This window comes from Solanum stenotomum, chromosome 8 (assembly GCF_019186545.1).
Source record: "Solanum stenotomum isolate F172 chromosome 8, ASM1918654v1, whole genome shotgun sequence".
Lineage (NCBI taxonomy): Eukaryota > Viridiplantae > Streptophyta > Magnoliopsida > Solanales > Solanaceae > Solanum > Solanum stenotomum.
The window spans coordinates 27,085,953-27,101,347 of record NC_064289.1 but is presented as its reverse complement, the minus strand read 5'-3'; the positions used below and the strand labels follow the sequence as shown (position 1 = coordinate 27,101,347).

The 15,395-nt window shown below is 34.6% G+C and overlaps 2 protein-coding genes across 2 annotated transcripts in view; both read left to right on the top strand.

Moving 5' to 3' along the window:
• Positions 1-15,395, top strand: part of LOC125872570 (CBL-interacting protein kinase 18-like) — a 504,282-nt gene that overhangs the window by 295,642 nt on the left and 193,245 nt on the right. The gene's annotated exons all lie outside the window — the stretch shown is intronic.
• On the top strand, positions 2,307-2,774 carry LOC125873671 (uncharacterized). The gene has a single exon (XM_049554552.1). The coding sequence runs from the start codon at positions 2,307-2,309 to the stop codon at positions 2,772-2,774; it is 468 nt and encodes a 155-aa protein (XP_049410509.1).

Here is a 15,395-nt window from a genome sequence, read left to right as displayed (position 1 = left end):
TTCTTCCAAAACATACAACACCCTACTCTCAAATTTTTGATACTATGCTTTGGTCCCCACTCATCAAACACAAATGTGGAATTTTTTTTTATTTTTCCATTTATTGAAAAAATTGACTAGAGAAAAGCTCTCCAAGAAGAAACCAAAATGCTCCCGTTTTTTGCAGCTGATTTAGCTGATTCCAATGTCTTTTTCGACGATATTTTAGCCTTCACATGTGAAATCATCATCATTCTAGTCATTGCTTCCATTTTTACACCATTTTCTTTCAAATAGCTTCAAAGAAAAAAATTCCCGCCATTCTTGAAGCTTGCATAAATCTTCCATAATCACTTCATAACTCGTTTTTAGATAAACTTTAGTTGTTTAGAAGAACTATAGATACATCTTCTCCATTTCGAGCTTGATCTGAACCCATTCTTATTCATTCGCGTTTTGTACGGATTTTGTACCAGTCATCGACCGTTAGTTACTAATATTGTAACCTAGTATCTATCAGTGTAGTCTATATATGACAGTAGCTGAATTTGTTGTTGCTGGTGGTGACTATATGAGAGTATGGGAGGAGACTCCCAAAAGCTGGTATTGAAAATCTTTTAGTAAGACTATAATGTCTATTGCGTTGCATCACAATGGTTCATATGATGATATGATTGCAAGCGTAATTGAGGCCGGTGAGCTAGCCTGCGAGCCAGACAACTTGGTGATAAGCTATCAAATGAATAGGAGGGGAAAAATACATCCCACATTCATAAAGAATGATAAGCATGTGAGCTTGTACATGATAGATATTGCAGCTGATGGCTCTAGGCCTATATTGAGGATAAATGTCATTGTGAGGTCTCTGATTGAACCAACGAATTCTTTTAACGACAACGACTCGGTTGAAAATGAGAACTTGGGTGATTAACCAAATGAGAGGTTTTGTGATCAATCAAATGACAACTTAGGTGATGATTCAATGAATGGGCATGATCATTCATTGGATGTTGAGGATCAGCCAGTAGATGCGAAAGATTTCGAACATTTTAAAGAAGATTAGGGAGAGTCGGAATCGAGATCAACCCAGCCGTTCTTTCTCTAATGGAACTAATTTTTACACGTATCAAACATTCAGTACCAAGAGTGAGCTATAATTGTTATTAGTCGAAGCAGTGACGAGAAAATCATTTAATTTTGCTACAGTGAAGAGTTGTAGTAAATACTTAAAGGTGAAATATGTGTCTCGTATTTGTGCGTGGATGCTGCGGGCAAAGAAATATGAATGATCGGAAAGATTTCGTATCTACAAGTATATTAGCGATCACAGTTGCGGTATTGAACATGCCATCAACAGCCATAGAAAAATCTCGGTCAAAGTCATTGCGTCACTTAGTGTGAATCTTATCGCGATGGAAAGGGTGCAAATGTTAAAGAGATTTAGAGGACTATTTTTAATATTTTTCATTGTACTCCAAGCAAGTGGAAATGTTAGAAGGTAGGTATGACTGCCAAGGAAATGGTTCGAGGGACAATGGAGCACGGATATTCATGCTTATTGGCCTTTTCATATATATTCGACACTTTTAATATTGGTTTTAGCTATTGTATCATGGTAAGCGGGGATACTCATAGATTTATGTATTACTTCTTAGCTTTTGGTGCTTGCATTAGGGGATTTTCCCACATAAAAAAGGTAATTGCGGTCGACGGCACTCATTTACATGGTAAATACGAGAGAGTATTATTGAGTGTTGTTGCACAAGATATGGAGAATCATATTTATCCAATTGCCTTTTGTGTCGTGTACAAAGAGAACGATACATCTTGGACGTTCTTCTTTGAAAAGTTGAAGGATATTGTGGTCGATGAATCATATTTATACTTTATTTCCGATAGACACAAGAGCATTGCCAACAATATTGCAAAGGTTTACAATCATGCTCATCACAGATATTGCATGAGGCACCTCGGTGAAAATCTTCGGATAAATCACTAATGTGGAGATTTCCTCTATCTATACTACAACGCAGCAAATGCATATTCTTTGGAGGAGTTCAACGATCATTTTTTGAAATTCAAGGACAAATCCCTCGAGACAGCCTTTGTCCTTGAGCATGATATTGGTTTTGAAAAGTGGAGCAGAGCACATTTCCCAGGCAACAATATGATGTGATGACCATAAATATTGTCGAGTCACTCAACGTTATGTTGATAGACAAGAGAGAGAATGCTCTGTGGCATTCATATTTAATTCGATTGCTAAAAGATTTGGAGAATTGTTTAGTGAGATGCATTCATATGTCCTTAAATCAAAGGGTAATAAAATGGTGCCGGCTGCCGAAAGGATCGCAAGAAAAAAAATGATCGAGGGCGACTCCTTGTACGTAGAGAACATAACTGGGGATGGAAATCACTTCACCGTGTTCGGTGCAGGTTCTACTTCCGCTGTTAACCTACTGGAAAAGTCATGTTCTTGTAGGAAATATGACTTGGTCAAGATACCGTACACTCACGCAATGGTTGCTTTGACATCGAAGCATGGCGATGAGTATGGTATGAGCATCTATGAATATTTTTCGCCTTTATATAAAGCTGAAACATACCTTCTTGCATACTCTGAATCTATCAATGTTGTCCCTATCGAATCGGAATGGTGTGTGCCAGAAGAGTTGCTAAGCGTGAATATTTTTCCACCCCTTGTCGATACCAAGCTTGGAAAGAAGAAAAAAATGTGTCAAGGGTGTCGGAGAGAATTTCAAAAGCAAGAGGAGGAACAAATGTTCAATTTGTAAGAGATCTGGACACAAGAGAACCACATGTATGAACAACAACAAATCTTAGATAGATTTGACTAATTATGCTTTTGTAACTAAGCTACTGGATGTGAAGGTGTTGTTTATTTTGGACCCCAATATTTTGGTCAATGTAATGTCAATTATTATTGAATTTACTCATGATCTTATATAGAAGACATACATTTTGTACACTGTCAATTAATTTTTATTACTGAGTCCACTCGTTGTGTATTAAGGTGTGTATAATTAATATATGGAAATTTTATTATGGTAATGCAATGCTTTTAATGTATGCATTAGAATGTAATTTTTCTCAAAACATTTATTTTTTTTATTTTTTTCCCCACTAAAACTGTGATTTTTTCTCATGCATGTTATTTTTAATGCCCAAAATCAAAAAATGTATAATAAATAACATATGCATAACTAATCAAACATATAACTAATACAAGTAAGACTTAGAAATACACTAATGTTGCCATGTAAGTTTGTTTTGTCTCACGGACAGTATGTGTGAGATATGGGTGCAGAATCTATAAAAAAAATATAAAATAGTACAACACATTCACTAATTTACAAATATTGCTAGATAATAACAAATAAATTTATACCTTTGTAATTAAATAGATCACCTTCGATAATATTATCGCTCTTTGTCATGTGCCATCTAGAATGAGTTAAGGAGAATCCAAGGACTTCTTGGCATACTTACCAAGATGAGTAAAAGCCTCATATATCCAAACCTAAAATTAATAAAATAACAAATAAATAAACAAAGACTATGAAATATTATATAAATATATAAGAGTTTATCATAAATCAAGTACATAATTGATAATAAGTACTAGAAATGCCCGGGAAAGCCATACAGAGCATACGATGCATTCCCTTTTTCATTGTACTCTTCACTCTGCTTCTTCAAATTAATTTTGTTCTTCAAATACATCACTATTAGATCAATACACTCTTTCCCCCACAGATAACTCTTGAAAAAATCTGAATCATCGACTATCTTAATTAATGTGGTTTGAATCCACAATCTTAGATCGATCATGGACAAGCAACATCAAGTGGACGAACCAAACTAAAGAGCACTTAAACTTTTGTTCCTTACTCAATCTGGTACCCTTAATCAAACTCATCAACTTTGTGGCAGTGATATTCTTATTCTTGGTCACTTTATAGCAAAATTTCTCACCTTCCTGAAGTACTTTTGTCATTTTTGCATCACGGGAGTATGCTGAGCAATTCAGTGACGTAATCAATGCAAACTATCTTAAGCCAAAACAAGCAGGCTTATCATTCACTACAACATTTTAGGCCTAGGGCCACACTAATTCTAGACAACGCTTTTAAAGTATTGCCTAAAATACTTTTGGGGACGCTTTTAAAGCGTAGCCCAAGTTTTTAACTTTTAGCTGTGATAATATTGGCAACACTTGTAAAGTGTACTCTTTAAGGGTATAAGCTACACTTTATAAGCGTTGTTAAAGTATGATATAATTGGCAACAACTATTTACATATATGGCCACACTTTTAAAGTGACCTATTTTTATAATTGTAAAAACAACACATTACAAATGTGGCCTTAAAATTTTCACTAAAATATTATATTCCCTCCAACATTTTTAACTCTCCCTCCCATTTTTATTGAGCAAAAAAAATATTTCATAAAATATTAAAATTTTCTTTTCCCCCAAATTAGAACTAAAGAACTGATCGAGCTGAAGAGCTCTTCTCTCGGTCAAACTTTCTCACAGAACAAGCAAAAATCGTTGAATCGCTGAAGAACAAGCAAAAATCACTGAAGGTTTATCAGGTAAGTCTTTTTTTTCCCCAAATCAGAAAAACTTTCAGTCAATTTGAAGAACACGATTTTCTGTCCAAGCTAAGTCTGAAGAACACGATTTTCGTCAAACATTCTCATAGATTTCATGATTTCACATTGAAGAGCTGAAGATCTACTCACTGAAGAACACGATTTCACGATTTCTTGTTGAAGAGTAGAAGGTTATGCCTCACAGATGAATACGCCTCACTAAAATGCTTCACTTGAGAAGATGGTGTCTTAAAGCTTCCTCACATTGAAAGGATTTTGGTGGAATATGGTTTATCAGATAAAAAATTCTATCTTTGACAGTCTAAATTTTAGCTTTAGGGTTTTGATATTCTTGTGTCTGCAAATACGATTTTTGTTGATTTTTGAGAGTCTGACTCGTAGTTGTATTACCCACATCAGTTGATTAATCACTAAATAAGTATAAATCAGCAAGGAAATCATACATATCTGGGTGTTTGTGGGAAGTTGATAAATACCTGTTTGCATTTTTTGGAGCATATAGTTGAAAGAAATATGAGGTGTTTTGATGGGGTCTTAACTCCCATATATTCTTTAAAGGCCAAACGTAATGCTAGTTTATTAATCACTAAATTAGTATAAATCTTATAAGTATTATGTTTTTGTTGCTTCAACTTTATTAGTTTCTGAAATTGTTTATCTAGTCGTGCTTTCCATTTTATTTAGATTTTAGGGTGCAGTGATTAAGTTAGCTTTGGATAGCTTTGAATGGCCAAGCATTCTTCTGGAAACTGATTACAAGTGTTAGAGAATTGTGGACTTGTACGTGCAAAATTGACGAAGAAATTTTCAAGTTAAGACCATTGTGTAGAACTATATATAGAGGTACAATTGGTCCTAGTTGCAAGGATCAGGGAGGATGTTTGATTCTTTTCAACTTTTTCCTCCTGAAAGTAGTCAAGCCCAATTTTTCTAAAACATAACTTTCTTTGGCCAACCTGGTCAGCTGTTGGTAGGTGTAAAATTGCTATAGAATGTCGGAGTTATGACTCCATTTAGATAGGAAGTCAGTTGTACAGTTTGCCTCTTTATATATGTGATTGCACTTGAAGATTTCCAGCTGATTTGTGAGCCTTTGAAGGTCCTGAATACACTGCTGGAGTGCCCATGGAAGGTGGTTGCTGTGATTTAGCCAATGTATAAGCAGTTGAGAATCAACTTCCAGCTGAATTTTCCTATACCCATGTTGTATGCACCAGTCCACCCCATGTATTGCAGCTCGAATCTCCGCCTGGTTATTAGTTCCTAAGCCGAGAGGAATAGAGAATGCATAGTTAATGTAAAAAATCTGGCTGCTTTACTTCTACTGTGATTTCTACTTTTTTAACTTTATAAACTCTGACTACACTTACTGATTCGTCCTTTGTTCGACTTCTGTGGATTACATCCCGCTGACTGTGAAGTTGTTGTGCTTCATTTTTTCCCCTGTCGTTTGATATGTGGGCTCTGTGTGAAGTTTATTTTGTTGGCCTACACTTGATTGTTCAATTTTATTTTGTTGGCATACACATAATTGTGTAAATTTTGTTTTTGTTCTTGCTGTCAGCAAACTTAACAAAGTTTTGGTTGTTTTTTGAGTAGGAGTTAAGGTTTTTCTATGTAGTAGTTATGTGTATTGGATGGAGCTGATAGAGTGAAGAAAGTCGAATTCACACTTCACTCAGCCCATTTTTCCCTCCATAAGAACACACCAGCAACTACAATACCAAAATTAAATTTCATGAATATCATTAGCCCTATTCCTATCAAATACTATCTCTTTTGGCGAATGCGATACACACCCGTTAACATTGAATTAGATGAAATCACCATCCTTATTATTATCAAATACTATCTCTTATGGCGAATGCGATACACATCCGTGGACAATTAGTTGGTTTCACTATAAAAATGAATACCTTGTGCAGTGGCAGTTGTTGTTCTTTACCAATTTAAAATAGATATACACATTGAACGTGCAGGGCTAATGAGTTCTAAAGAAAAGAATGATGACTCCCTCATAACAAAAAGGTCTGCTGAGATGAAACTTAGACGATGTGAAATGGATAGACTGGTTTCTGTAGAAAAAAGAGAGGCACAATTACTACAACGTCAAACAAACAGTCAGGAGCTAAAAAGAAATGTCATTGAACTCAATTTCAGGTTCATCTTTTCATCTGATTTAGTTTTGAGGAGTCGATTGGTTGAATTTGTTAAAGATACATCATTTTGCCATAACGTAGTTAACTAATCATGCTTCCTATAATTCTTGATCTTGATAAGTTGATTAACTATTTTCTCGGTAAACCTTAACTACATACAATTACCTCACTTTGCTCAAGCTAATCAGGCATCATGCCAGGAATAGAAGAACATCTTGAATTAACAGAATTACAATGCAAAGCTGCTCCAGAGTAAATGTGGTAATATACAACTGCAATTCACACCTAATTATTATTATGCTTCGCAAAAAAGTTGTCTACCTTTAATCGTTTCTGTTTCTCTTTATTTTAATCAATTCAAAATTATTAGTCTCATTTATTTTCTTCTCTTATATATACTTGCAGATCTAACGCATGTATTCCCTTCAAATCCACGCTTTCATCTTGGATTTGAAAAACAACAAACTCATCAAAGACCCTTTCACCATTTTCTCTGTTCCTTTCCGTCTCTTTTATTCTTCTTCAGTTATAACTGATCTTTTTTGCTGAAACCTTTGCTTGAGCAGTAGAAAATTTGGGGAAAATTGGAAGCTTCCTCAGCTGTTTAGCTCCAACTTTGCTCATGTTAGTACTTTTTAGTCTCATTTTGTTTGATTCGATATCAGTTTCATAACTCTTAAAAGCTGAAATGTTGCATCTTTGTCCAGTAAACTCCATTGTTTGACAACTTTTTTCCCTTTCTAGTTTTCTATTTCAGCTAAGATTTCTTCATGTCTTTTTGGTTTAATATTGTAGTATTTTGACTCTAGTATAATTACAATCTCTTTAGTATTAGTATTAATGTGTTGTGGCGTGGAGCTTCTGGATTTATCTCGTATATAGTTATCATTTTGATTAAGTTAGCTGAACATAATTATCACTTGATTTCTTTGTTCATCGTGATTGAATGAGTTTGTGTTGTAGCTGCCTTAGAATTAGAATTTTTTTCTGTGGTTCAGCTACTGTTTATCCCTACTTTTTCTCTCTCTTTAGTTGAAGTTGTGAAAAAATGCTAAAAATCCCTCTCTTATTCATGTCTAAAATTTCTGCAAAACAGTGGCATACTTTGTTAATTTTGTTTACTGCTTTGCTCATGTTCAAAATACTCAGTTTCATTCCATTAATATATGTGTCTACTACTACCCTTTTCTTAGTGGTATGAGACATTGATTATGCATTTTGTCATTGTTTGTGGACTGCTATGTGTTAGGAAGGAAATTTGTTTTTGAAGGTGGTGGTTTACTTCATTTTAAACTAGTTTTCGCCTTACTCCTTACTTCTTGAATTTAGTTCTTTTTACCCTCATATATGACATTTCATATTGCATTTTAGACTTAATAATATCAACTCCAATAGTCTACTCCATTTTTTGATTGATAATCGCTTCCTTGTCATTATCTTTGTCTAAGTAATTATGTCCCAAATCCACCTGATTAATTCACTCCCTCAACACCTGATTGAAGACATATGAGTCTACCGGAGCATCTTCAGCTATCTGTAATAGGACAGTAAAGAAAACAGTGCTTGTTGCATCTCTTCCCCCATAATACCTCTTCTCTATAGGTTGTCGTGGGCTTAAAAGACATGTTTTCGCAACCAGCCATCGTCAGCTTGTTAACATAGACACCTACAACTCTTTGATTTGGTCCTCTTTTCAATGTGGATTAGGGCTGGCTGTTTTATTGATTCACACCTCAGTATTTGAACTGTATTTTAGTTTGAAAAGTGCTAAACAAGACTTGTTATGTGGATAAGTAATGAGACGTGATGGTTCTCAACTCACTTCATTATGTAGCTTATAATTTACTATATATACGTGATTTATGCAAGTTTATCCATCAATTTTCAGTGTTAGTTGTTGACTCTATTACTTTTATCACTTAAATGTATGGCCTCACATTTTTAACCTTACCAATTGTTATCTTTGTTGCCTTTGAAATGCACCTTGGCTACAACTTATGGGACCTCTAAGAATATCTTGAAATTTTTCTCCTGCTGCCCTGTTCTTTGGCCTGAAGTGGACTACGAAATTCTGAAAAAAAATTTTGCCGTTAGATTTAGATTTGTAAATTGTAATCTGCAATCTACAATTTGGAACCTGCAATCACGAACTGTAATCTGCAATCTAGAATCTGGAACCGGCAATCTGGAACTATAATCTGTAATCTGCCATAATATGGAATCTGGAACTGTAATTTGTAATCTGCAATAATCTGTAATCTGTAATCTACAATCTGGAACCTGCAATCTGCAATCTGAAATCTGGAACCTGCAATTTGGAACTCATGTAATCTGTAATTTGCAATAATTTGGAATTTGGAACTGTAATCTGGAACTCAAAAGATCTGCAGTCTGCAATCTGCAATCTGAAACTGCTGCAATCGAAAATCTGGAACTTCTTGCCTCTTCTATAACATACTGCTGCAATCTGATACGTTGTACTTTTAAATGTGTAGGGAAATGCAGGTGATCAAATTTGAAGGGTCGCCACAAGTCAATTTGATCTCATTGAAGTTGATGATGAATAGTTTTTGAACTATTGTAAAAGTTTGAATACATTATGTTTGATTTTGTGAAATATATTCATTGCTAGAATATATTGAACTATTGTGTACACATATTTAGAATATTGATTTATAAGTATGTGTATGTGTACACAAGACATACTATCGTTTGAAGTTTATTGCAAATCTATATATTTGAATTACTTATGAGCCAATTTAATGATTGAGATTATTTATTGCAAAAAAATATTGGTGTTTTTTAATTAGAAATTGTGGCATATAAATATTTTATAGCCAAAATGATATGGCCACACTTAAAAGTGTGGCCATAGGACTGTAAATTGTGGTATGCACATGGGCAAGGACTACACTTCAAAGTGTTGTCATACATTAGATAGAAAAGGCAACACTTACAAATCGTGGGCAATAAGGAAGCAAAGGCCACGCTTAAAAGTGTAGTTGTATGAGATAGAAATGTTGTTGTTTGAGGTACATAAAAGCGTTGCCATTTTGCCTTTTAGGCTACGCTTTTAAGCGTAGGTGTTGCCTATACTCTAAGGTAACGCTACTTTCGGGCACCCCTAGAAAAGTGTTGCCTAAAGTCCAAAAGTGTAGCCTTTTATCAAAGGCCACACTTTTTGCTAGTTTAGGCAACACTTTGCTGGGGTGGTCGTAGGCCTAAAATGGTGTAGTGATTCACACAGAACCACATCTCATGCAATTTTTTTTTATCATTTTTCACACGTCGTAACAACATATAATGGACCATTTGTCCATTGAACTTGTAATATTCTGGAATATGCCGTAAATGTCCAAAACAAGTACCTTTAAAGTGATTATAAATTTTTTCTTGAACTAAAAGTTTTCTAAATCACGATAAAGAGTCATTCTTGCTCTCATGGAAATTTTTACTGGAAATGATCCTAACTCATCCATCCATGTGGTTAGATTATAAGACTTACCAGAGATTTCTCTTGCACAAATTGGCAAGGACAGGGGATCATCATCCTCATCTTCAGTATCTCGGCTATCTCTACTACTCTCCTCATCTCCACTGTCAGTTTTTTATTCACTAGATTCAACATCATCAGTAGCCTGGGCACTACTGTCCGCATAGTTGTCAATCTCAGTCATTGTATTAGAATCCGAGTTAGACGTAGGTTCTTCAACTACAATTTTTCCTTTTTTGAAGATCTGGAAACTTCTTCAACCTTTCTTTTCTTATTTTTAGAAGCCTTAGGAACAGATCTTTTAATGATGCCGCCTCTAGTTTCAGCCATACTATGCTGGTCACGACCCGAGCCTACTCCCTAGACGTGGCCGACACTCGAGAATCATTGTTGGTCCTCAAGCGAACCCTCATCCTGGTTGACTACAAGTGGAAGACTAACTTAAGCATACAAAACTTCAAAATATGAATACAAATTCATGAAACTTAAATATAAACCTTTAACTCAAAAGAAAACTCTAAATAATATAATATATTCAACTCACCCAAAATGGGCAACTTAAGCCTTTAAAACATTTAACAAAATAAATTAACAGACTTCTAAAAGTTTATTGTCTATTTATAAAGCCTCTAACTGACAAAGATGGAAGTTGGGACAAGACCCACGACATCCTAACAACTAATATAACTGGAAAGTAAATGAAATTCTCCAGAAGCAAGACCATAGATAACTCGAACTCCATGTGGTATCAACGAAGCTCCTGTTGATGATCCCAAATACCTGAATATGCAACATGAAAGGATGCAGGCCAAATGGCTCAGTACATGGAATGTACGAGCATGCAAGGGTAGTTCTAAAGCATAACATAAGCTTGAACTTAATAAAAAGAAAACATACTTACATCTTTTCAAACTCACTCAACTCAAGAATAAGATACTCAACTCAAAGATTAGATACTCAACTCAAGGACTCAAAGATACTTCTCATCTCAAGACTGTTCGACTTATAGGGTTCATGCGGAATTATGGGCATGAACAATTCAACTCAAGGACTTCATGGGTAACATACAATAGTCCCATGATTAGATATATAATCTCAAAGGGGATTAGGAAATCAATACTCAAGACTTAGAACTTGAAGATACTACTCCTCTTAATTTTGCTCAATTTAAGGAGTTCATGCGAAATTATGGGAATGAACGACTCGACTCAAAGGTCTACATAACTACATAGAACTCATATATACGACTCTTCTCCTTCTCTTACTTACTTCCTCAAAACTTAGTTCAAATCAATAGTTGATCTCAAAGGGTTCACAATCGAACTCAAAGGCTTTCTTGAACTCTACTCTTAACTCTCTCTTGAATGTGAATTATGAATTCAAGAGTTATGGTTCATGATATGAAGGATCTAGATGATAGTGTAGACTCATGAATACATTCTCCTCACTCTCATTCTCACTTACTCGAGTCTTAAAACAAGCTATTAGAAATTGTAGAAGACTCCTCAAAAGGACTCAAAAGAACTCTCTCAGAATAATCGGAAGAACTTTCAAGACTTAACTCTTAACTTTACCTTGAATTTGAATTATGAATTTACGATTATGATCATGTTATGAATAATTTCTAGGTGTTTATAAGTATTTTGGAGTGATTAGAATCAAAGGGAGTAAAGGTACACTTAAAAGGGACTCAAACGAGACAATCAACGGAAAAGGAGTGGGGGAAGACGACCCTAGCGCGTTCCGAGCGCGGGGCGGCAGCCCCTAACTTCAGAGGCTGCATATTGGCGCATTGCAGGAGCACCGCCCCAGCCCCTTGGGCGCATCTGGTGCGCCCCGCCCAGGCCAAGTTCGACGAATTTCGCCTCTCCTTTTTTTATCCTAAATAGCTTTTAATCGATTTCTTTTCTCAAGTTTTCCGTAGATTCAATCACCCAACCTAAGTACACACTAATCCCCTCAAAACAATCACTTTAATCTCAATAAATCATTAAAACCCCAATAAAACAAGATTAAAAATGAACTTCAAGAACATCTATCAAGAACTTAAATCCTTCAAATTTTGAGAGTGAAATTACGCTGAAAATAACATGTTTGGCGTGTGGGTGAACAAACCCAATACTATGGGAGCTTACATACTTCTTAGGGATCAAACCCATGGCGACAATCCGCAACAACCTTAGAATTTCGACGAATGCTTCGATCCTTTCTCCTTTCTCCTCTTTTCTCTTCTTCTTTTCTCTTCTTGACCTCTCAACTAAAACCCTAGGCGTAAATTAGGATTATAAAACTGAACCTAATCAGATTATACCTCTAAAACATTTCTAAAAATGAATCAAATCTGATTGGGTAAGGAAAAGATCAAAATACCCCTCTAAAATCCGGTTTTGATTTTTCTTATATAGACAACCGAACTTCGAATTGACATATCTCCCTCATACGAACTCGAAACTGAGCAAACTTGGTGGAGTTGGAAATATAATTCAAAGATCTTTCCTAAGGTATCTGGTAGCACATCAAACTCATCCTGAGCTAGGAGTTATGGTAATTTGAAGTCGACCCAAAATTCATACTTAGCTTAACTTGCAAAATTTCAGATTTTGCTATTTCCAATTTAGTTGTTTTTGGAACTCAAGGTGATACATCTAGTGACCTTAACACTCAAGAAATTTTAAATTCCTCGGTAAAATCCTACTCACAACGAAGGATAGTTCGAGTCTTTGCTCAAAAGATTTCCGGGGTGTTACAGTACTATATACAATAACATAATTTTCATATCAAAATATCGACCACTAGTCTATTAATACTAACAGAGTAATGCTAAAAAAATATGCAAAACAAGTATCAGTTCAAACAATACTCGACAATGCCATTGACATAAACCCATTAAAGTCGACCAAAATGCAGTAAAAACTTTCAAATCGATAGGCCAGATAAACATAAAAAATCAAAAATTTTGATAAACATAAAAAAATCAAAAATTTCTATGCATTATCCAAATCAAAATGTCAGTAATGATTCCGAATAAAAACATGAACTAAAACACGTGAGATTTTCAGAACTTTAAGCAAACATCTAAGCTTCGCTACACTATCAGAATAAAAAAATTAAACAGGCTAAAAGTTATTGAAAACACGATTAAACTTACTTCAGATGAAGAAGATTGAAAAAGATTAAACTGAACTTGGGAAGAAGATTGAAAAAGATTCAACTGAACTTGAGAAGAAGATTGATGAAAAATAGATAAACTCCACTTCGTTTTTCAGGAACGATTATAGGATCTCTTTTACTTTATGTTTTCAATAATGGAAGATGGAAGACTTGTGTTGGAGAATGATCAGTTTTATGAAGGTTGATGATTTCGGTAAAGAAGGTTTATGAAAGACGAAGAGTTCTCTGATAACGTGTTCTGAGGTTTCCTCAGAAAATGTTTACCCTATTTTATTATAAAAAAATTATATTCCTTGGGATTGTAATATAATTTTTTGGAGGGATGAATTTATTTAATGTTGAAGTGTTGGGATGAAAATGATATTTTATATACTTGTTTTTTTATCCCAAGTTCTTAAAGTGATGAAAAGGCCCATGACCCCACAACTCAATCCCACTTTTTCATTTTTTCTAACCCTAACCCTAAAAATTAAATAAAAAAGAAATTAAGTGGCTATTGTACAAACTAAGTTTTGGGAGTGTCCCATGCCAATTAATCTCAACTTACTGTCATTTTCTTTTTGGCAATCACCTTTTTGTTGGTATATTTATTGGTATGTGGGTTACAATCTCATAGCATGATAGATTCTCTTCATTTTTTGTGTGTTGCTTTTCATGTGCTGTCCTTCTCCTCCTTCTGAGGTGCAGCCCTTTTCAGTTCCAAGAAATACGTTTTGCTTTTTTCCACAAAAATGCTAAATCTACTTTGCAAATTCAATTCACTCCAGCTTTGTCTATGATCAAGATGCCTCTTTTCCCTTCCTAAAATAACTATCCAAATATGTTTGTGTTGTATGTATACATTGTCATTATTGAGATCTTAGACATTAACAAAAGAATGTGCATCTAAGTTTACGATACCACAAATTGAAAAAAATTTTAATTTATGTGGTTCTCAAAATCTACCTGTCCATATTCTTGTCAAAATACGAACATGTGACACTAAAATTCAATATAAAAAACAACTGACGCTCATGATTGGACTCACAAAGTCCAAATCATGGACATGAGTAGAGAGTGAGAAAGTCGAGAGAAGACAATTAGATTCGAAAATATTCTGATTTTAGAAGACGACGAGGTACTTTCACCTATAGTAGTGCCATCTAATTTTCTTCGCATAATTATATTACTTTCCCACATTTCATAAAGCTATTAAACTTTATATGAGCAACAAAATAGGACAGTTATGTGTAGTGATAATATTGAACATTATGCGGATAAGCTTTATATAAGCTCATCACTAATATTGTCTTCTAACTCTATCTCTCTAGCTTTAACATAAATTAAAGAGCATATTGAATAAATTATTTTGTGTGATGATAGGAAAATAAATAAATAAAGATATGCTTTCAAGCCATACATTGGGCAGGTTTTCTGGGTCATCCACCCCTCTCCTTGTGACTCCTGTTCGTCAGAAAGTTATCTCCATTGCATAAATTATATCACAAATTTATGTAAGTCTTACAGATATCTACGTTTGCTCAGCTTATTCATGAAATAGAATAACATGTACGTAATTTTCATTTTCCTACATTGAGGCAGAAATACTAATATCAAATGACCTACAAAAGTCTTATGTGCTGAAATGTTCGGGCTACTAACTAACAGAAAAAACGTATAAATGAAAGAAGGTTGTTTGAATGCCAAAGTGCAAAGGACATACAACTTTAGTGCCTCAATATTATGTATTTGTCATACACGTGAATTCTATTTCGACAAAATCTAACATATACGTGTAATATTTCAAGTATATATTAACTCACCATAGTTCCACATTTACCTTCTAAATTGATCTTATTATTGGCAATGGTTCGGCAACAACATTTATTTCTGGTGATCTAGCTAAAAAAATCAGCTCCCTGACAGTAGAAAACATAGATGATACAACCTGCATCAAGATTCCCTTTATTTATAC

What these genes read in the sequence shown, in the direction of transcription:
- LOC125873671 (XM_049554552.1), top strand. Translation starts at nt 2,307, where the DNA reads ATGGTGCCGGCTGCCGAAAGGATCGCAAGAAAAAAAATGATCGAGGGC.